Below are 21,815 nucleotides of genomic sequence, written 5' to 3'. Positions count from 1 at the left end.
TGATGATATACAAACTCTTTTCTGAACATGAAGGATTTGCGTAACGTTCACAGGTTTTTGTAAAAAGGTTGATTTAAATATTGATGAAGAGAAATGTCATTTTTTTTGTTTTACAACTACCCTCAAGTTATTACTCGCCACTATAGCCAACTTCTTTATCATATCTAGATATAACAAAAGTATGTGAATCCGTTTCGAAGACGCGACGGTAAATCGTCCCATAGAACATTTGAATTTCACGCCTTCTCTAGTGAAAAATTTGCGGTTTTTTTTTTCGAAAGCTTGGAGTCTTTGCAACATATTTGTTATTTTTAGACGCCAGTGGCATGGACTTCCGTGCCATGCTCAAGAAGAGGAAGTACGCCAAATGGGGTAAACCGGACGGCGACCCAGATTGGGGAGACCTCAAGGAGGTTGAAAAACCAGTGCCGGCACTCAAGAAAGTCGAAAAGGTAATTTTTGTGTCTAATGTAAATAGTTTTAACAAAATGTAGTTTTTTAGGTTTAAGTTGAGTTAAAATGTTTTTGAAATATATGAGTGGTGATATAAAAAATAAAACGAAAAGCAACGTATGACGAGTAAGACGATTCAGAGATCTTAGGTGAAAATATGGTATGGATTTCTGTACATCGTCTTACTACTAATTTACCTCTAAGTAAATGTGAAATAATAGCAGCTCCATCAGGTTCAAGAGAGGCAACGATTCATACTTATTTGTGGATTGTTTTACATTGTGGATCTAAATGATAATCCAAAAGTTGAAATACACTCAATACCTATACCTCGTTACCCTATTTAATTTTCAATCAGCGTTTAATCCAAAGTATACGTTACTAAAACACATTTTAACTTTGTAAAATCTAGTTAATGTGCACATTTTGATGTTAATATCACTAATTTTAACTTAAACCTAACAATCTAAATGTTAAAATTAAAATATGGGTAAAGTGGATCCCAACTTTTGGACTAATTCTAATTTAAGTCCGTATAAAATACAACACACTTTCATAGTATTGTAGTTTCATGTAGATTTATTAGTAGACAAGCAACCTAACGGTCAGTAAACCATCATCCTAATGACAAACACTAGAGTTTAACTCTGTACAACATCGTATGCATCATTTTTCGTCTCGTCTTTGGTCCCAGGGCCTAGAGACCGGGTATTACGAAGAGGACGGCTTCATATACGTCATTTCCGAAGGCGTTGAGATTTATAAATTCCCCGCTGACAGACGCAAGAACTCTTCCAACTGGTCTTGGTTTAAGGTCATCGGTATTCTAGAATTTATTCTCATGGTTCATTCCATTTGTCATGTCTGCAGTCTTTCGAAACACGACTTTCCATTTAGATCCTAATCTCATTAACTCAATATTCATGTGACTAAATTCGACAAATCAATTATTTTTGGGGCATATTTAGTACAAGTTGCGACTGGTCCATTCCATAAATTTTTAGAGCTCCGCCAAAATTTGTCACACCAAATTGTTTAAATTGTTCTTTCTTTTTGATTCTTACTCTTATAAGTAATTATAGAGTCTGTGCGGTAAGAGAAGAGCCGTAGAAACTATCAATTCTCATAAATTTAACGTCTCTACTCTTTCTGCGCCGTTCTATCAAAAACGAGACATGTTTTCAAATCCGACTTAACATTAAATACTTTTTCTCGTTTTGGCTCGTAAAAATTTAAAACAATAATCTATGGTCTCTTATCAAATTTGACATTGTCAATTTCCGGAGTGTTTACTGTATGTTTACCAAATGTTACGTGGATTCCAATCTTTTCCATACGCAGATGGTTACATGTTTATAATAATGGCCGGGTGGTTGATAAGAAAAATATTTGGCAAAGTTAGTATATTACTTATAAAATTATAATAATAAAAAGCTAAATAAAATGATGATACTAATATTTAAGTTCACGAACCCACATCCATAAGTAATGATGCTTTCACTATTTAATGCAGCTTTTGATCATCCCCATCTCGTCAGTACACGATTAGTAACTAAATATTATGATTATAGGGTATATTTGATATAAGGAGACGTATGTCTCTCCAAGAAATGATACCCGATTGGCCCAAATTGATGGAGGCTGTGAAAGTAAAGGTTCGACTAAAAAGGAAAATAAATAAAGACTTAAAATTATAGAGATTATCCAGGTTTTTGAAATATACACATTAACAAAAACACACATCCACATAAATACAACATTACCACACTCCACACAAATTATGCCAAATTAGCATCATAATCTGTTAAATAGCAAAATTTTGCAGAGATACTAAATTTCAAAAGGCTGGAAATACTCTTTTAAATGAATGAATTAAACACGATTGATAAAATTACTAAACTAAAATTGTCGTCCAAGTCATAGTCTTCAATGTTATTTATATATTGAATACTAATTGGTTTTGGTATGTGGCATTAATCAACACATCCATTTACGCATCAAATTATTTATAAATCTGGTTGTCACTTTAAATTTAGTCTAGCGCCAATTTTAAATTGAAGGTTGGAGACTGTCTCTTGTGAGCGATCTAAATAAACAATGCATAAACTTGATTTTAAAATAACTTGCACAAGGTTTTTGTATCACCACTTCACGTTTTTTCTTTTACTTTATGGAGATTTGTAAGTGGAATGAATTTTGTTATTGTCACAACTGTGGGATTGTCGTCAGTTATATTTACAGGTTTATCTTTGCCGTCGGATTGAGGAGCTTCTGTCACGTCATTATTATTAAAATTTATATCTTCACTTTCATTATTAATTACAGCTGATGCATCCGGTGTTTGCAGATGTTGGGTTTTCAATAATTCCATGTGTTAATTACGTACTGTTGAAGAAGTATCGTTTGTTATATAATTTAGTACACGATTTTAATTAACACATTTACCTAATAATGGATAATGTGGGTTTTTACTAGGAAATAACCTGTAGAAAATTCTTGGATGTCATATTCCCTTCTTACAGTGTACCTATGGTGTCATATTGAGGTTAGGTTAAAGAATTAAGATGAAGTAAGTTACTAAGGACGCTGGATATTTTATAGAGATCCCATAATAGAAGACCGTCACTGGCGGAACTGATCCCCGACTGGCCGGTGCTGCACTCGTTCAAAAAAGACGAGGTTTGGCACAGAAACTCCGTCGATGTAGACGACACATGCATCTTGCTGTTTCACAGAATCTAGCTGTCGCGCACAATATGTGTCACCAACTATTCGCTCCAGGACTTGTCAGTACCTTGCATTAATATGAGATTTTACAACTTCATGGACAGATTTTGAAAATTTTTCTATTTCTGACGACGGAACTAGAAAAACTTCTTTAAAAAAGAACTTAACATCTAAAAAAATCATATTAGTGTAAGGAAAATTTGAAGACTAGCCTGGACACGACGAACACTTTAGACAGTCTCTAGAAAGCACCACTATAGAAGTGTCTACTTCTATCTTCCTCTGATGAACTCTTGCGCACTCCTTCGTCAATATTCTAGCAGCACATGCACAGGATGTTCGATATATGCACAGTGATCGATGTTTTAGGATAGTTCTCAAAAATGATGCATTCAATAAAAATATTTTTCATATTTACAAATCAAATGGTATTTTCACCAGATCAGGTTCAAAATTCATCATTTTTGTACAGCAATAATTTATTCTTCTATTATTAGGTTGTCAATATCTTCAAGAACGTTCACCATAGCACTTATATTAAGAAAAATGGGAATCAAAATTTGTACAATAGCATGGAGTTCTAAAATTATGTGAATGACGACGAAAGAATGGCTGACGATTCTAACGCCTCAGTAACGGAAAATGGTTTCAAATGTTTTATTGAATTTACTTGCATTTGAGTTACTGTGCCATTTGAGTGCAAGTTAGGAGATGTGCGACTGAGAATTTATATGGTCAGCACTTATTGCATCATGTATGAATAGCACCGTTTTTCTTTGTAATTGCACCGATTCAAATATTTAATAGTATCTCTGTTAATTGTATTCGGGGTTGTTTTCCAGAAACAAGAGTCGTTCTTGAAGCCCCTCGTCGATCAATTCGCTAAGGAGGGCAAGGATAAGAAAGTGGTCTTCGAAGCTATCTTCTCCAAGCCTAATGCTAAACCGAAGTGGTTCTTCCGTAAAGATGTAAGTATTTTCATGTCTTCATGTGTTTCAAATATATATTTACGTTTTGAAAATGATCTAATCTCAATATTTTTGGTTGAAATAGGAACTGTTCGCTGGCTCCAAATATAAGATGACCAACGAGCAAGACTCGTACAAACTGATCATCATGACTCCTAAAGTAGAGGACACGGGTAAAATAACGGTTGAAATTGGTGGCATCACCTGCACTGCGTTCCTCCAAGTTGAGGAACCAGACCCGACATATTCCTTCACCAAGAATCTGAAGAAGACCATCAGCGGCTACACGGCGCACGAGACCACACTCGAGTGTGCCGTGTCCAGCAGTCTCGCCATCGTCTCCTGGTGGAAGGGAGACAAGAAGCTGGAAGATGGCGAAGAGTACCAGATCTCCAAAGACTTGTCTGGCGTGTGCAGGCTGACCATTAGGAACTCTAAGTTCGAAGACGCTGGCAAATATACCTGTAAGCTTGAAAAGCAGCCTGACAAGACTGAATGCGATGTGAAGATTGTAGGTTAGTATGAAACTGAAATAAAATTCCCATTAGCAGGTATCTTAAAAATGTAGAATTATACTAAAATTACTTTCTTTTTACAGAGTATCCTTACAAATTCACTAAGGTACTGAAGTCGCAGCAGGCCGTTGAAAAAGACACCATCACTCTGCTTTGTGAACTTGACGATGCTGGTGGTGAAGTACAATGGTAAGTAGAAAATATTATGACATAGTGAAACCAAAACAAACGTCATTGTATAAAGGTAGTTGGTGGTAAGGTGGTGGTGTTTGAACTTTAAAAAATCGTTCCAAATTCCGATTCCAATAGTTCCCCGAATTATAAACACCATTGCCTTAAATATGTCTCAGCCTTGCTTTAAACAATGTAACAAATAGAAATTTGAATTGGATGATCAACTTGTACCTACATAAATACCTTTGATATTGGCTTTAAATGGGCAGAAACATCGGGAACAACCGACAACAATGTATCAATTTCTAATAATAAAATAAATGACCAGGTTCAAGAACGACGAGCCGCTGCAGACAGACAAGCGCATCACGGTGGTGAAGGAGGGGCGCAAGCGCAAGGTGGTGATCAAGGACGCTAAGGTCACGGACGCTGGCAACTACAAGTGTACCAGCAACGCCGATGAGACCAAGTGCGAGCTGATCGTCAATTGTAAGTATTTTTTTATATATTTCTGTCTTAAAATATTCAATATAGGATATTGGAGAAAATTGGAGGATGAATCTTCCTCAAATAGAGGAGAATTGTGAATGCTGCGTTTTACTCGATGGATGCAGCCCGACCATTAAAGAGAGCCGAAAATCTAAAGGTCACCTAGGGTTGCCAATGCCAAAAAGTGTGTTTGTCCGTCTTTCACAGAGGCCCCTGTTTCTAAAAGGCTACAATTGTCAGTGACATATGTCGAGCGACAATTGTCGATGACAGGTGACAAATTACAATTTTATAAAATATTTTCTATAGAATTGCTTACAAACATGACAGGCATTTTGCTACAATTGTATGTATTACAATTATGTTGTGAAACAATAATTATTATTTCTAGGCGACATATTTGTAGAATTGTCGGTGAATTTCGACAGGAGGATTAAGATGTGTCGAATTGTGTGACAAATGTAGTAATTTGTGGTTGACATACGCGTTGTTCAAAATGGCTGCCCATGCGAGTAGTATAGTGACACTATTAGTGATAGTGACAGTAATTCCTACCTACTTAGGTTTTCGTACTTAGGAGTTCCTGTTACTTCGCCATCGATATAAGTTTCAATAATGCTACGTAAATATGAAATTAAATTTGTAGCAAACTACGGATATCTCAATTTATTTTTATCATTGTACCATCGGCAGCAATGTTAGTACCTTATTACAAGGGCATAAAGCCTACCGATGATTAGTTAAGAGTGTTGCTGTTAGTAAACGCTATTGGCCCCTTCGTAACATTATTAGTACTTAGGAATATTTATGAGATTTCTCTGCGTTATATGTATTATTATACTAAATTGTGTTTTTAAACTTATGTATCATAAAAAATACTACATAATATAATAGCTATCATTAATATTATTTTGTACAAATACCCTCAAATTAACCTTCGTATTTAGGTACACCGAATTCCAAATTCAAATATTTTTAGTTTAGTTAAGCATTTTAACTATTAGTTTAGAATAGTTTTAATTTGTTTTACTTGTTATTTGTATATTTTTATTGTAGTAATGGTCAATGTTTTTACTTTTTCTTCTTTTATTCACGTTTATAAGAAATAAATTTTATATATCTTAATAATTAATAATTCAAACTTATTAAATACTTAGTATAGTGCCAAGTTAGGTATATGTCTTAGATATTTCTATTTCTTTGTCATACACCCGTTTCAATCAAACGCTGAGCTATTCCTTTATATTTAAGTATTAACTTTCATTGCGGATGTTAATTTGTTATCAAATTTATCAAATAACACGAATTTGCGGTCGGAAATCAATTTTAAGATAGTCATCTTTCTTATTATATCCATACTGCAATATTGTTTTTGAAACAAAATACTAACACATAACCAATGCCTATTTGATACACATAAATAATGTTACCGAAGAAAATTATATAATGGTGGGAGAGGATTTAGGTAATGAATAGTTTTAAATAAGTTTTATCGAAGTTAACAAAGGCATTTATATTTATAGTCAGCCAATAAACATAAAAATATCCATTAAATAAATTTACTTATTGCCATTTGAGTCAACTACTATTAAAAATTTGATACATTTATCCCTATGGTTAGTCGTGACAATTGTATTCTACAATTGTCGCACCTGTCAGCGTGGTGAAACCAATAATTCTACATATGTAATATTTTGTGACAATTGTCGCACCTGTCACCTATATGAAATTGGGGCCAGAGCGGAGTAACGAAATGACGTGATTTTTTAAGTGAAGCTAGAAGGGATGGAGAGTGACATAGGCTACTTTTATCTCTTTCGGTATACTCTTAGGTCGACACTTTCGTCTTTCGTCACGTTCCTAAATTTGTCCGATTCTGCTTTCATCAGCCATTCTTCATTCGTCAACTTAGTCTGCAGTCATTATCGTCTTTGACCATAATGAGTTGTTGGCCTTTTTCTTATTTCGACTCAATCGTTTTTCGTCATTTCGTATTTGGTCATATTCTAAGTTGGTACCGACCTAAGATTACGAAAAAACACGAAAAACATAGATTTAACAGCGAACATGCCGAAAGAAGATTATGACGAGTAAAGAACGAGACGGATTAAGATAAAGATGAACAACGAAATTGACCGTAGAATAAAAAAATGGCTGACGAAAGCAGAATCTGACAAACGTAGGGACGTGACGAAAAACGAACGTGTCGACCCAAGAGTATACCTCTCTTTCTACCTCTCCACTTGCCTAAAATGGGAGGTGGAAGTTTGTAGGTATGGAGCATTCCGCACAGATAAAAGCCAGTGTAGAATAAGTCAACCAAAAATAATTATGGCTATCAAACAAAATTTTCACTACAAAAAAAGGGACAGATACCTACATTACATTTGTTTTTTTGTGTTGCAGACTCGAATCGCTTCAACAAGAAGTTGAAGGACACCGAAGCAATTGAGAGGGACAAGGTGGTCCTGGAGGTGGAACTCCAGGATCAGACCGCCGAGGCCGTGTGGTCTTTCAATGGACAGCCCATTGTGCCCAACGAGAGGTAAGTTCCATCTGATTCGTAATAACGTCTCAGGAGTTCCCCAATTTTATGTATTCATCACAAAAGATTCCTTTTTCAAGTTTATACGCCTTCTATGCAAGCAAAGAAGGAGCCTCTAGAGTTTTGATAAAATAATGTAAATAATAACTTTGTTACAACGTTTATTTTAATACAGTAGAAAGTCAAAAAATTCAACAGATCCGAGATATGACACTCCAAAAGATGTTGCTGAGCAAAAATCGCACCTTAGTCACAAAAGTCTCTCTAACATAATTCAGGAAGATATTTTATATATAACCTTAACGTGATAACGCCCCTTGTAAATATTTCATTTTGTAACTGGAATCTTGAGCGTTGAAGAGATTTATCTCTTACCTTAGTAGCAAATAAATAGTTGCAAGACAGCAAAATTCTGACTCCACATTCTCCACAGAATCGAAATCAAGAACTTGGGCGGCGGAAAACACCAGCTTATCTTCAACAAGCTGGAGATGGAAGATGACGGCGAGATCCTCTGCGAATCTGGCAAGCTCAGCTCCTCGTGCAAGCTGACTGTGAAGAAGGGAGAGTCCAAGCCGACCATCGACTGCCCGGAGGAGTTCTTCGGGCCCGCGGGACAGCCTTTCGTCATCGAGGTGCCTTATAAAAGTGAGTACATTTTCAATGAAAATTTTAGGTATTTCAAAGTTTTTTTTTGACTGGTAAGGACGTAATTCACCTGGTAATCCTGGCATATTAATTAGTCATGCCAAGCTGAGTAGTAGTCGTAGAAGTAAGAGTCGTAATTTCATTAAAATCTGACGTTTAAAAAACAAGTCGTTATCTACTTAGCTTGGTAGATGATCCATGACCCAAATTATGATGTTGATCTTTTTCGCCAACTTAGCTATATGATTTACAGCATAATTGGTATACCTTCTACTGAATCCTAACTGGTTGATGTTGTTTACAGTTACCGGCACCCGAGTATCGCCCATCGAGGCTAAACTGTGGAAGGATGGCAAAGCACTGCCCGTCAAAGAAGTTGAAGCAGTGGTCGAACAAGAGAAGGTCCTCTTCAAGATTAAGAAGCCACAGAGAGACTTATCCGGCAAATACCAGATCAAATTGTCGAACGCCCAAGGCGAAGATGCCAAGGATGTTAACATTACCATGCAGAGCGTGCCGACGCCTCCTCAGGATGTGGAGGTCGCTGACGTGTTCCAGACATCTTGCGTGGTTAACTGGAAGGCGCCGGAAGACGATGGTGGTGCTCCACTCGTCAAATACATTATTGAAAGACAGGTGAGTTCTTCAATTTTGGTTTCCATTAGATATTACATTTCAAAAATATTTTTGGCATAATATTAATACTAGTGGCTGGACAAGTTTAAGCTGAGATGTTTGTCAGTAGCTATCTTAAAACCGTTGTAGGTATCTAAATATTTTCGGGGTCATCATCTTTACTGCCCACTACTGAGTATGGGCATCACTTCTGGTATTACGTAGCAGTTGTCCCATTTCAGATTCGCCGCGACAAACAAACCCCGCTCACCTTTTTTAATATTAGACCTTTCTTATAACCATTCTTGTTCTGTTCTGTACGAAAAATAAACTAAATTAACTTTATTCTCAGGACCTGTCTCTCAAAGCTGGCTGGGACAACGTGGGCGAGGTGCCCGCCGGTCAGCCGACCAAGTTCAAGGTCGAGGATCTCGTCGCGAAGAAAACCTACAAGTTCAGGATCCGCGCCGTCAACAAGATCGGCCCCTCAGAGCCGGGCATGTTCGGCAAACCTGTTCTCGCCAAGGATCCTTGGGGTAAGAACACTAAGAACTACCATACTCTAATTCTTCTTTTGGTCCGGTTGATCCAGATTTGGCAAAACCGCTGAGAATGCGTAACGAGCTAAGTATTTGGGAACCTTGCAAAACTTTCAATCGTACTACGAAGTACACATGAATAAATTTGCAAAGAATTACAAAATTGATCCTGCCTTTACAATGTTGTATCTCTGTATCTACTCCTATTAGCTCTTAGGTAACATCGATTTCTTCAACCTACCTTTCACGAATGAAGCACCCATAACACATGAAATCAGGAGACGCTTAATGGTTTCTAAATCGGTTTGTCTATTTCAGATGAACCTTCGAAGCCCAAGAATGTGGAGCTTACGGACTGGGACAAGGACCACGCAGACCTCAAATGGCAGAAGCCCGACAACGATGGCGGTGCACCAATCACTGGTTACCTTATCGAATACAAGGTAACATTTTAATTGCAAAATCTTTTACGGAATCTTACCATATACGTCATCTGTGTCCTGATTTCATGCGAATGACCTATTCATTTATTATCAATCTTTAGGAGAAGTTCGGCAAGGACTGGGTAAAGGGCAAGGAAGTGCCTGGTGACTGCCTCTCAGCCACACAAGACGGGCTGAAAGAAGGTGGCACTTACGAGTTCAGGGTGCGCGCTATCAACAAGGCGGGTCCTGGCGAGCCTAGCGACACCACTAAACCAATTGTCGCTAAGTGCAGATTCGGTGAGTGTATAAATCAGGTTTCACAACATTTTCGTCCTTAAAACTAACCCTACTTCATTGGTATTACTGGTCAAGCGAAACATTTCGTCGAGAACGATAAATCAAATCTAAATGGGACTTCTAATAAATATTTGTTAAACTGTTTCGGGTTTTGCTGGATTTTTTGAAGAGATACATTCTTTTGTATTTGTATCCTCATCAAAAATGTCGTAACAATTCTTCCATTCTATTCTTTACATTTATGTGGGTGGGTCCAATTAACTGTTTTATATGTATTGAAACTTTATCATACAAATTGTTTACAGTCAAGCCCTACATCATTGGAGAGGGTCTCCAGAACATGATCATCAAGAAGGGACAGGTCATCACCTTCGACATCAAGTACGGCGGTGAACCTGAACCGGAGGTCAGATGGATGCAGGGTGAAGAGGTAAATACCTATACACTTTTTAGTATTTTTACTGATGATGAACCATACTTTGATGACAAACTTTACAAACAGATTAACTTAATTTTTCGAAGAGAGATTTAAATTAAAATAGCTGATAAAGAACCTAATGAAAAATACAAGGGAAAATTTTTAGGGTTGCCAAGTTCGCAAAACTCCCTTTGGTAGAACAATAAGTATTTACAAAAATACATATTATCGACCAAACTAAGTTCTGCCCTGAAAATGAATTGCGTTGGATATAAATTCTCGAAAAATATTTTACCTACTTTAGGTACTTGCATACACACGAAAAATCAATGAAAACAATAGCATTAAAGACAGTTATTTTACTGAAGATCAATTTAATTAACATGTTTATTTGTTCCTACAAAGAAACGTGGCAAGGCGTACACGGAGAAGGTTAGATGGGTGAAAAACTGGATGTTCTCATTTTATATGTCCTAAAACACTTACTTTACATTAATATACTTCACACACACTGTGGCTAACACTAAATACAGACAGATACACAAATCCTGAACACTTCACTGAATTGTATCGTTCAGTTATAGTTAATGATTTTGATTATCAGCTACATCTGAATATTAAAAATGATACCATGGATGCTATCAAATATAACTGAACGATTCATATCATAAAAATCGCGAAGGACGCGACTAAACGCACTTCTAAGAAAACCAATGTACCAGCTTATCTATGTCGTTATTCGCTTTCAATGTCATAACACACAATAAAATGGTTTTATAGAAGAAACACAAAATTTCACCAATATACTAGGACTGTACCTAGAGTATTACTATTGTTATCTATAACGCCTTCATAAGCATTTTCAAACTTTATAGCAGCACTATTTACTTCTTGAACAAGTAAACTACTTAAATCACTTTCAGGATTTTTAAATGCATTACAAACTTATTTGAGAAGGCTCGGAAATTCTCTTTTGGGTCTTTTTATTACCAAATAAGTTTGCGTTTTCTTCATAAATGTAATAACACTATTGACTTTGACAATGGGACAATGTGCTGTCTGATATTGTCAAATATAACACACACTTTAACACCAACAATATTATTATATGTTCACTAAACAAATGTCAAATTAAGGAATTGTGTCTGAACCTTCAATAAATTCCTCCTCATGAATTCCATCTTTAAATTCCTTCCTTTTCTTACCTTCATCAACTTCACACAAATCTTCGTACCAGGTGTTTCATATCCCTTCTTATCGGTCCTTCTCACTTGCATTTGAACTCCTTTCCTTCATTGTCTTCGTCAAAATGGCACAGTTCTTCGTACTCAAGTACTTTATCCTCTTCTTATTCCCGCTATTTCTCATTTGAATCTTGAGGTGTAATATCTACTCAACTACCTTATTCCGATTCATTATTATTTTTATATTCGATTATATCCTTCACAATGGTTGTGGAATGTGGAAGGCCCTCTGAATTACATGAAGTTATTGGGCACAGAGTAGAAGCAGTAACTACTCAAAGAGACCTCTTCATCAACTCATATCAGTCACTTCTTCATTCAGACGCAATTCCTCACCAACTTCCATCTTCTAATCTCCAACTTAAATTCTAGGAAATAAAAGACGACGGTGACCGCATCACCGTCGACAAATACGAGAAGAACACGGTCCTCAACGTTAGGAAGACCACTAGGCTTGACAGTGGAAAGTACAAGCTGGTGCTCACCAACTCGTCTGGCACTTGCGAGAGCATTGCTGATGTTGTTGTGCTAGGTGAGATATATTATTACTCTTATATAAGACGTCTCTGACATGCGGCCAGGCCAGGGATCGGCAAACTGTGGGTCGCGTGCACGCATGCGGTTCTTTAGTGAAATCAACATAGGGGGGGGGAGGGCTTGGGTCACGTGGTAAAGGCCCAGCCCCCGTGGTCTATTTGTATGGCCAGCCTAGGCTCCAGGGGGGGGGGGGGGGGGGGGTCATGACCCCATGACCCCCCCCCCCTGGATCCGCGCATCTCTCTGACTTTTTCTAAACTGGCGATTTCTACTGCTGTTCTCTCTTCTTCACAAGTTTACCGATCCCTGGGCAAAGAAAATAACTTCGATTCGTTAAAGAAAAAAACGTAAATCAGGCGGATTTGCACAACTTGCGCTCTGGCTCGCAAGTTCATATGTGGCGCTAGATGTATAAACTCGCGCGAGAGCGCAATCTAGACTGCGACGATAGACCGCCTGATAGAAACAATACGTTCTGTAAAATCGACTACGTTCATGAGTATCCGTTGTTAATTTGTCTTTTACGACTGATTCTAAAATTAAACCTGTATTATTTCAGACAAACCCAACAGGCCGAATGGTCCTCTCGAAGTGGAGGATGTCCGCGCCGAGAAGGCCACAGTCAAATGGAAGAAGCCCGACGACTGGCAAGGTTCAGACATCACCGGATACACGCTTGAGAAGATGGACATGGTAAGTTATGATGAGTTTTTTGAGCTGACAAGAGCACGATTTTTAAGAACTCCTAAAGGGTGTTCCAAACTCTGGGGAATAAGTTTGGAACAAAAAGAATTAAAACATTGCCTGAATTCATCTCCAAAGATTTATCACTATAACTGCTATCATTATAACTCAATCTGTACAAACGTCAGTCAAGCAAAGGAATGATTCATACCTTTGGTTAGCAGTGGCTACACTGCATGTATGGAATGACTGTTAGAGCCTTTCTCTAACCGCTGTCCTCGTTGCCTCCACACTGGTCAGCATGACTGGCATCTCAAGATCTGTATTAAAAGGGGTAACTATGACTTACAAAGTCACTAAATTATCTCTATATAATATCACACATTTAGTTCTATGCAAGTATTATTACAAGGTTAATTTCATGTTATATTCTTTCCATTATAGGTTCTCAAATCTCACTGAAATCATTAATTCCAAGATGCTTATTGAAGTTATTACAGTTCCAACTATTTATCATCATCATCATTATCATGACCATCATCATGTTAGTTCCCTTTGAACTACATAAATGTAGTACTTAAATACATATGTAAAGTATCTCAAAGATACTTTCCAGCCACCATTATGGTGCATCAATATTCATACCAAAGTACTACACAAATAATGCAGTAAATCAGTAAACAAAGTCAATTTCTAACAACATTTGTCTTTCATTATAGTTGCTATTATCTCAACTAATGTATTGAGATATATCAACTCAATTCAGCATATTCAGGATACAAATTCCATATGTGATAGTTAAACTCAATATGAAACCTTTGTAACCATTCTCTTACAAAGTACACTTCTCAAATATAGAGAATAAATGCAGATGGTATATCACATATACAACATCAGATCAGTATCTCAAACATAATCATTGCAATTATCTTAACACCACTCATAAACACAACTATGGCAAGTACATTAACACCACACATAGATCAACACATTACAGATTATTAGATATATTTCATAAACAACAGAACACCTCTGTAGTACACACATTATCAAAGCCACTTTTAGGTAAATCATAGATGTTTCATAAACCACATTATCATAGCCACTTTTAGGTAAATCATAGATGTTTCATAAACCACATTATCATAGCCACTCATAGATACATTACAGGCTTAAGGCTATACACTTACATAGCGTCACAACGCCCCACATCAATGGCCGGCGCTTGACAAATAATTGTTGGACCCAAACTGTGTACGAAGGTTCGTCAACCTTCCAGAAAAGCGCTAATCTTGTACACTTGCCCGACAGCCCTTACAGGGTTCACCATCTTGGGGGGTCCTCCCAGAGGATGCGTGAACCCCTGGCCGACAGGCTTCAGCGACCGGATCCTCACAAAACCACCGGCACTTACCAAGGCTGGGGGCATACGTCCATCCCCAGCCAAATTGTAATTTTCTCATATTAAATAAACAGCATAATTACCAAGGCTGGACCACGCCCCCAGCCTCTGGTTGCGGACATACCAGCATCAGAGTTACCCGATGCCTGGTCCCAAAACAATTTTGGGGCCGCGCTGACTTTATTAAACGCCATGATTGCTTCTTAAACACACACACACAGATAAGCCCTACGGTGTTGCAAATCAGGCTAAATATTTCATAATGCCGTCTCTCCAGACGCAAAATCATAATTCATAATTTAGTCTAAACAGACATAATAGTTATATTTCATAACAATCACAATTGCAATTTATAAGTCTGCTGAGGCAGACTCCATCTTGTGGTGCAACAATTGTTACGTCTACAAATGTTCTTAATATGAATAAACATGGAATAAACTCCAATTCAACATATTATCAACAACAGAAACACCATCATCGTAAACTTTGTAATAATGCATAGCAATAATATTCAATCATGAAAAGTTAGTTTTAGGTTAAATGTACGAGAACGTTTTGGGAGAATAACTCCTCTTATCAAGAGATAAAAAACACCACTTAGCTTTCTTTGGTGACTCGGCTCTCCTTGATGAGCACTGATTCGAATATTAATTTACATAATTAAATTCAACACGCCATAAAGTGACAAACAGGTTTTTACCGGTTTGAATGGAGGCTGTTTCGTTCAGTTGGTAGTGTTGCCAGGTAACTCGCGAAACGTCGCGACACACCCGACGACGAAAGTTTAATGAAAAGGAGTTAGTGTAAGCAACAAGTGGCGGGACCACTCTTTGATCTTCTCCAATTGCTTGGACCGCTGTTGCTCTCTTTTGTCTCTCATCTCTAGGCGTCACTGACTCTATGCCATCTTGTGCAAATCACTCTGACATATTTTCAGAGGTATACATGATTTCTGTTTCATTGATGCCTTCTACTTAAGCCTATATCCACCTTATTTTATCTCTGAGTACTTAGTATGTTATTATCCACTATCTCTTCCTTTGATCTATTTTCCATTATGTTTCACATCTTCTCTTTGAACCGGTATATCTACTTCTATATCAAGATCCATCACTTCTTTCTCATAAGATGTTTATCATTTAATATATCCTTTGCAGGATCCACAGACACCATTGATTCTCCTATCTCAAGGACACAAATGTGCTATATATCCTATAAATATAGTATTACCTAATTTGCTTTGGCCACTCTACATTGCCCATTTATTTCTGTAATTAATTTTGATATACGATCAACTTTCTGAGTCTCTCTGTTCTCTTGATTTTTTCTTAATTTGTACATACTATGTCACCAACACAACACGTGGTGCCACCTTAACTTGAACTCTCACTTGTTTATTCTTAACCTCTCACAATTCGAGAGACCCTCCCGCGCCAGAAAAAGAATTGTCAATCATTTGATTGTTAAAACATTTAGATGGGCTATATAACAAGAACTTCGGGACAATTTAAGTAGCCAAAAATGTAACTTTTCTATGTCACTTAACGGTCCTTTTGCCACATCAGCCGGATTCAATTTGGAGGGTACATAACGTAGATCCAAGTTTATGTTCTTTTATATTCCTTCTATCCCTTTTGCTACAAATAGTGCGAGTAACTTGTTTGACTGCCACCAATAACAATCTGACTGTCACACTCTAATGTTTGTTTAGTCACCTTTTATTGGGAGATATCTTTTTACATATTATATTAATCTATTTTCTATTGAGGTGCCTCATAGTTCTAAACGGACTATTTTTAAATCATCCTTGATTTCTTATGAGAGTCAGTCTATTTCAGTTAATGCCTTTGCTGTATACATTATAGTTAGTATCTCTATGCACTATAGCAGAATATGCATTGACTAATGCGTCTGTGAAGCCATATATTTGACAAGTTTCTTCACTGGATATATTTCTAGGTAAGTATACCTACATATTTCTTTTGCTACCTCTACACAGTTATATAGTTTTCCAGTATGTTACAATTTCTTTTAATAAGGTAGAGTTCCATCTAATATTTTTTATTTACCCATAAAGATTGTAAGAGCAATTTAGCTGGTTAAAAGATAGGCGCTGCAAGCCCACACGGATAATAGATGTAAGCTATGGTATTTAGTATTTCTCTTTTGGTAAAAGTATATTTTGTTAGATTTGTTCTTAATTTAAGTATCTTTGCACATATCACAAACCAAACCTAAGGTTTTTACTGTGCCTTTATTGTTTATTTCTGGAATTTTCCAGATCCATAGGATTCGTATCCATAGAATCCGTTTTGTTAATGTTCTATAGCCATAAAATCTAGTCACATGTCTTCTCCTTTTCATTTAGTCCGATTTATAAGAAAGCTTTCTCTATATCAGCTATTTGTTATTCTATGACATCTGAACTTGACCACGAGTTGGATGAGATCTTTTAGCATCAGAGGGCTATGATATAGACTCAATCAAACTTTTACCTTCTCTACCCTCTGCTGAAACGTTGTACAGTTCTCATGGCCTTTTCCCTCAATGAAATTCCATGGTGGGCCAAAATATATCGAATGGTAGATTTACCTGGTTGTGATTAGGGACAAACTCTATAATCTCTTTATTCAATCGGTCTTATGGGATTTTTTCATAAATGAGCAGTGCGACTCTCTATTGCAGGTAGACCCATAGGGTACTCATTACACAGCTAGCCAACCGTATAGCGGTTGTTAATAATAGTAGTGGTCTCGTTAATTATTAATAGTTTCTTCGTCTCTATCCGTGCTAGAAGTATCTGTGATAATAATGGATTCTAGTTCTCACACAACTTTTACATTTCCTACATCTAAAGTAGGGTCAGGTTTTGTCAATTTATTCTCATACAGAGTCTGAAAGTAAGTTAAAACCATCAGGTCATTTTGTCTTTATGATCAGGTTTTCCTGATAAGATCTAGCCTAATATAGATTTTCTGAAAATTCTGTTTCTCAGTATTCATAAAGAATAATAATAATAATAAATGAGCGGGCTCGAAAGACCCGAGAATTTTAAACGGAGATGCAAATAATAATAATAATCTCTTCCTATAAGTATGTCAATACGATCTGATAAAGGGTTATCATCTACAAAATTTATCCTTCTATTGTAATTGCTCACATATGTAAGCAGATCTTCTCTGGGACATGATACACTTGGTGTAATTGCTGGTACCATATTGGTAAACAATAATCTTAATACCTATATTTTCAAGCAAATTCTAATCAGTTTACTTTTAATTTCCTTTAGTTGCTCAGTTTCAAATAATAAATAGGCCAATTTTCTGTTCTGTGCTTAAATATAATTTATTTTTAATTCTTTGTGTCATGTAACTTCTTTGAGAACTACTGTCCCTCAATAAGTGACATTTATTTCTTGACAATTCCATTCCTTTTTATAGCAGACAATGCAGCTGTTTGTAAAACAGTGGTTCCTTCTCTGTGTATGTGTAAGGTGTTGACAGGTTTTATTTACTATTTGAAAGTCATAGCTTCGGACACAAGGCCTTGTTAATTTTCCCTGTAGTATTGTAATGAACGCATTTGACATTTTGATTATATTCTTTTCTCTATGTCTTCCTTTAACACAAATATAGCAGCTGTTTGTTAATTTCTTATACGGTTTTTCATGACCTCATAGATAAGGCAAAATCGCTGTAATAATACATACATACATACAATCACGCCTGCATCCCACAAAGGGGCAGGCAGAGCACATGAAACTACTAAAGCTTCAGGGCCACTCTTGGCAAATAAGGGGTTGAAAGAAAACGAAACTGTGGCATTGCAGTGACAGGTTGCCAACCTCTCGCCTACACCACAATTTAACCCATATCCCATAGTCGCCTTCTACGACACCCACGGGAAGAAAGGGGGTGGTGAAATTCTTAACCCGTCACCACACAGGCAGGCTGTAATAATTGTTTTCACAAAGTGTAAATAAATTTTCTTGCTTTCCATTTAAGTGGATATTTTATATTTTAACTTTTGGTGTCATAAGGCCTCTTTAAAAAAGGAGAGCCTAAATTTTAATAGGTGATGAAGTATAGATAACCAACCTTAGTTATCAGATTGCTGTCGATATACTCGAAAATAGGTATAAAAACCCAAGCAAGTGGTTAATATCCATTATGCCACTCTATACAGAGTGAAAGGTTTGAAGATTGGCGCAAGACCATAAATGAGATCCAATAACATCTCATATTCTTAACAGTCATTAGGGGAAAATATTGATCATCATCACTTGAGGTTCATAGTCATAGAAAAATTTCCAGACTATATAATATATGAAGTGAAACTAAGTAAGTTTAAATCTACACAAGAACTTAGAAAACAACTTGATATTGTTATAATGGCAAGAGAATCCTCTCTCTCTCGTTTCGAGGTCACAAGAAAATTAACAAAATTGAAGAAGTTCAATTTAGTACTGAGGTTCTCCATACCTCCTTTAGGTATATTAATTTATCAACATCACATCAGTCCCACTGACTTATACAGGAATGAAACTGGTCCCATCAAGGGGTACCAGTCCAATACATTTCACTTAAACTTGTGGAGTATAAACTCAGATAATTTGCTTCGCTTATTAACCCGTAGTTTACTTAATTGTATGTTAGACACCTTTATATTAAATTGTAGAATTAAGGCATTTTCAGATTCAGCTAGTACTTCTTCACCTCCGAGCTGTGAGGTAGGTAGTCACTTTAGAAATTTCATTGGTACTTGTTTGTTTACAATTTTAAAATACTGATAAAGTTCAGTATTTAACCGGTGTATGGTGTGTAATTTTTGATGAAATGATGACGCTTTGTTCTGATTTGTTTTTAACTCGTGGTATTTGTGCACATAGTAACTTGGTGTCAGTGGTCAACTTCTCTATATTACTAACAAATGTGGATACTTGGGCAAGCAGGCTTTGTTAATATTGGCATAAAATGGTTGATTCCAATAAGAAGTATTTTAACGACGTCAATTATGCGGTTATTTCGTAGTTCATTTTCAGAAAATTTTCATGTGATTAAATTGCAAATGATGAATCATCAATATTTTAATTTTATGTGATGTCAAACAGCACAATTCACAATAACACTATAATGATGAGTACCTATACTCAATGCGTAAAGATATTTTGAGATGAACACATTCGTACAATACAAATTTGCGTGGAATTTCATTATTTATCATTTGCCAAAAGATGCAAAACTGAACATGTACAAAACACCTTTATCATTCATATCCCCTGACTTTAAAGTAGTTAAAAGCTTTTACAACACTCACCGAGTCTTTCAACATTTTGCCCCAAGGGCGTTCATATCGCCACAAGGGCGTCCTTGTTAGGGATTAAACCCCAAACCTCTTTGCTGTGCCTGCTTCCCAATGAGCCATAAAACCGAATGTCTGCATTGGGACCACAGTGGCTAGAATTAGCGTAGATTTATCCTGGTACTACCTCCCTGTGTAGAAACGGACTCCCCGTCATATTTTCAGGTAATCAACAAGTAATTTCACTACCTTTGTTTATATAAACACATATTTTGCCGGTCACAATATTTACATTTACAATCCTTTAATGTCATATGTCAAAGACAGACGTTCGGAAATCGACTGTTTTTTATGCGTGTTTATCGATCACATCGATTTTTCATTTATGTTTTAAGAACCAATAATTACAGAAAGCAATTATTTGTCCTTTTATTTGTGTATTAATTTTGTTAATGTTTAACATATTTATTAATTTATAATAAGCATTTGAAAATAAAATGTTGTAAGTACTAACAAACCTCGTAAACTTGAGCTCAACAAACTTCGTAAACTTGTACTTATCAAACTTCGTAAACTTGCACCAATTGTCAACCTCACTTTGTCGAACAACAAACAAACATTCTTTATCAATATTTCTACACATAATTGGTATGAAGGGAAATCACAATAAAATAAGTATACAATTCGTACATTCATGCTTAAATAAAAGAGCAATATATCTTTATTATAACACACATAACGTAAATGCTATGCTGCCAATTTCTGTGTCCATCTCGTGGCTATCACTTCTACTCGACGCTAGATGACATTAATAATTTCAAATCAGCTTCTTCTAGTACCTGTTAAACCTATTTTTCGTTAAATTGATGAATGTAGAACACAAATAAATAATTTTAAATGATATGAATCACACATCCCATGAACTGACGTCTTTATGCAATTTCTCAGATACCATAATAGAATTTTAACAAATGAAATGTACTTTTAACTTTATTCTTTCTGTGATTTTGGCAGCGTCTCCCAGCCACTACCAAATATCCCAGACTAACTCAACCAATTTTGTTCCAAACTCTGGGGAATAAGTTTGGAACAAAAAGAATTAAAACATTGCCTGAATTCATCTCCAAAGATTTATCACTATAACTGCTATCATTATAACTCAATCTGTACAAACGTCAGTCAAGCAAAGGAATGATTCATACCTTTGGTTAGCAGTGGCTACACTGCATGTATGGAATGACTGTTAGAGCCTTTCTCTAACCGCTGTCCTCGTTGCCTCCACACTGGTCAGCATGACTGGCATCTCAAGATCTGTATTAAAAAGGGGTAACTATGACTTACAAAGTCACTAAATTATCTCTATATAATATCACACATTTAGTTCTATGCAAGTATTATTACAAGGTTAATTTCATGTTATATTCTTTCCATTATAGGTTCTCAAATCTCACTGAAATCATTAATTCCAAGATGCTTATTGAAGTTATTACAGTTCCAACTATTTATCATCATCATCATTATCATGACCATCATCATGTTAGTTCCCTTTGAACTACATAAATGTAGTACTTAAATACATATGTAAAGTATCTCAAAGATACTTTCCAGCCACCATTATGGTGCATCAATATTCATACCAAAGTACTACACAAATAATGCAGTAAATCAGTAAACAAAGTCAATTTCTAACAACATTTGTCTTTCATTATAGTTGCTATTATCTCAACTAATGTATTGAGATATATCAACTCAATTCAGCATATTCAGGATACAAATTCCATATGTGATAGTTAAACTCAATATGAAACCTTTGTAACCATTCTCTTACAAAGTA

At 36.2% G+C, this 21,815-nt stretch overlaps 1 protein-coding gene and 1 long non-coding RNA gene across 2 annotated transcripts in view; one reads left to right on the top strand and one right to left on the bottom strand.

Annotated features, from left to right (window-relative positions):
• The window catches only part of LOC125237320 (twitchin), a 183,753-nt gene that overhangs the window by 50,024 nt on the left and 111,914 nt on the right, over positions 1–21,815 (top strand). Inside the window, 14 exon segments of the mRNA XM_048144310.1 lie at positions 316–452; positions 4,023–4,148; positions 4,234–4,663; positions 4,747–4,852; positions 5,166–5,326; positions 7,733–7,871; positions 8,305–8,519; positions 8,824–9,155; positions 9,487–9,670; positions 9,992–10,116; positions 10,218–10,395; positions 10,701–10,825; positions 12,430–12,589; positions 13,154–13,287. Of these exon segments, the coding sequence (XP_048000267.1) occupies positions 316–452; positions 4,023–4,148; positions 4,234–4,663; positions 4,747–4,852; positions 5,166–5,326; positions 7,733–7,871; positions 8,305–8,519; positions 8,824–9,155; positions 9,487–9,670; positions 9,992–10,116; positions 10,218–10,395; positions 10,701–10,825; positions 12,430–12,589; positions 13,154–13,287 (2,552 nt within the window).
• On the bottom strand, positions 13,490–20,998 carry LOC125237589. Its single transcript, XR_007178352.1, has 2 exons — positions 19,997–20,998; positions 13,490–13,598 (listed from the first exon to the last, which is right to left on the bottom strand). It is a non-coding gene; the product is annotated as an uncharacterized LOC125237589 (long non-coding RNA).

The sequence above is a fragment of the Leguminivora glycinivorella genome, chromosome 21 (assembly GCF_023078275.1).
Source record: "Leguminivora glycinivorella isolate SPB_JAAS2020 chromosome 21, LegGlyc_1.1, whole genome shotgun sequence".
NCBI lineage: Eukaryota > Metazoa > Arthropoda > Insecta > Lepidoptera > Tortricidae > Leguminivora > Leguminivora glycinivorella.
The sequence above is the reverse complement of the archived record's forward strand: the minus strand, read 5'-3'. Positions and strand labels throughout refer to the sequence as shown.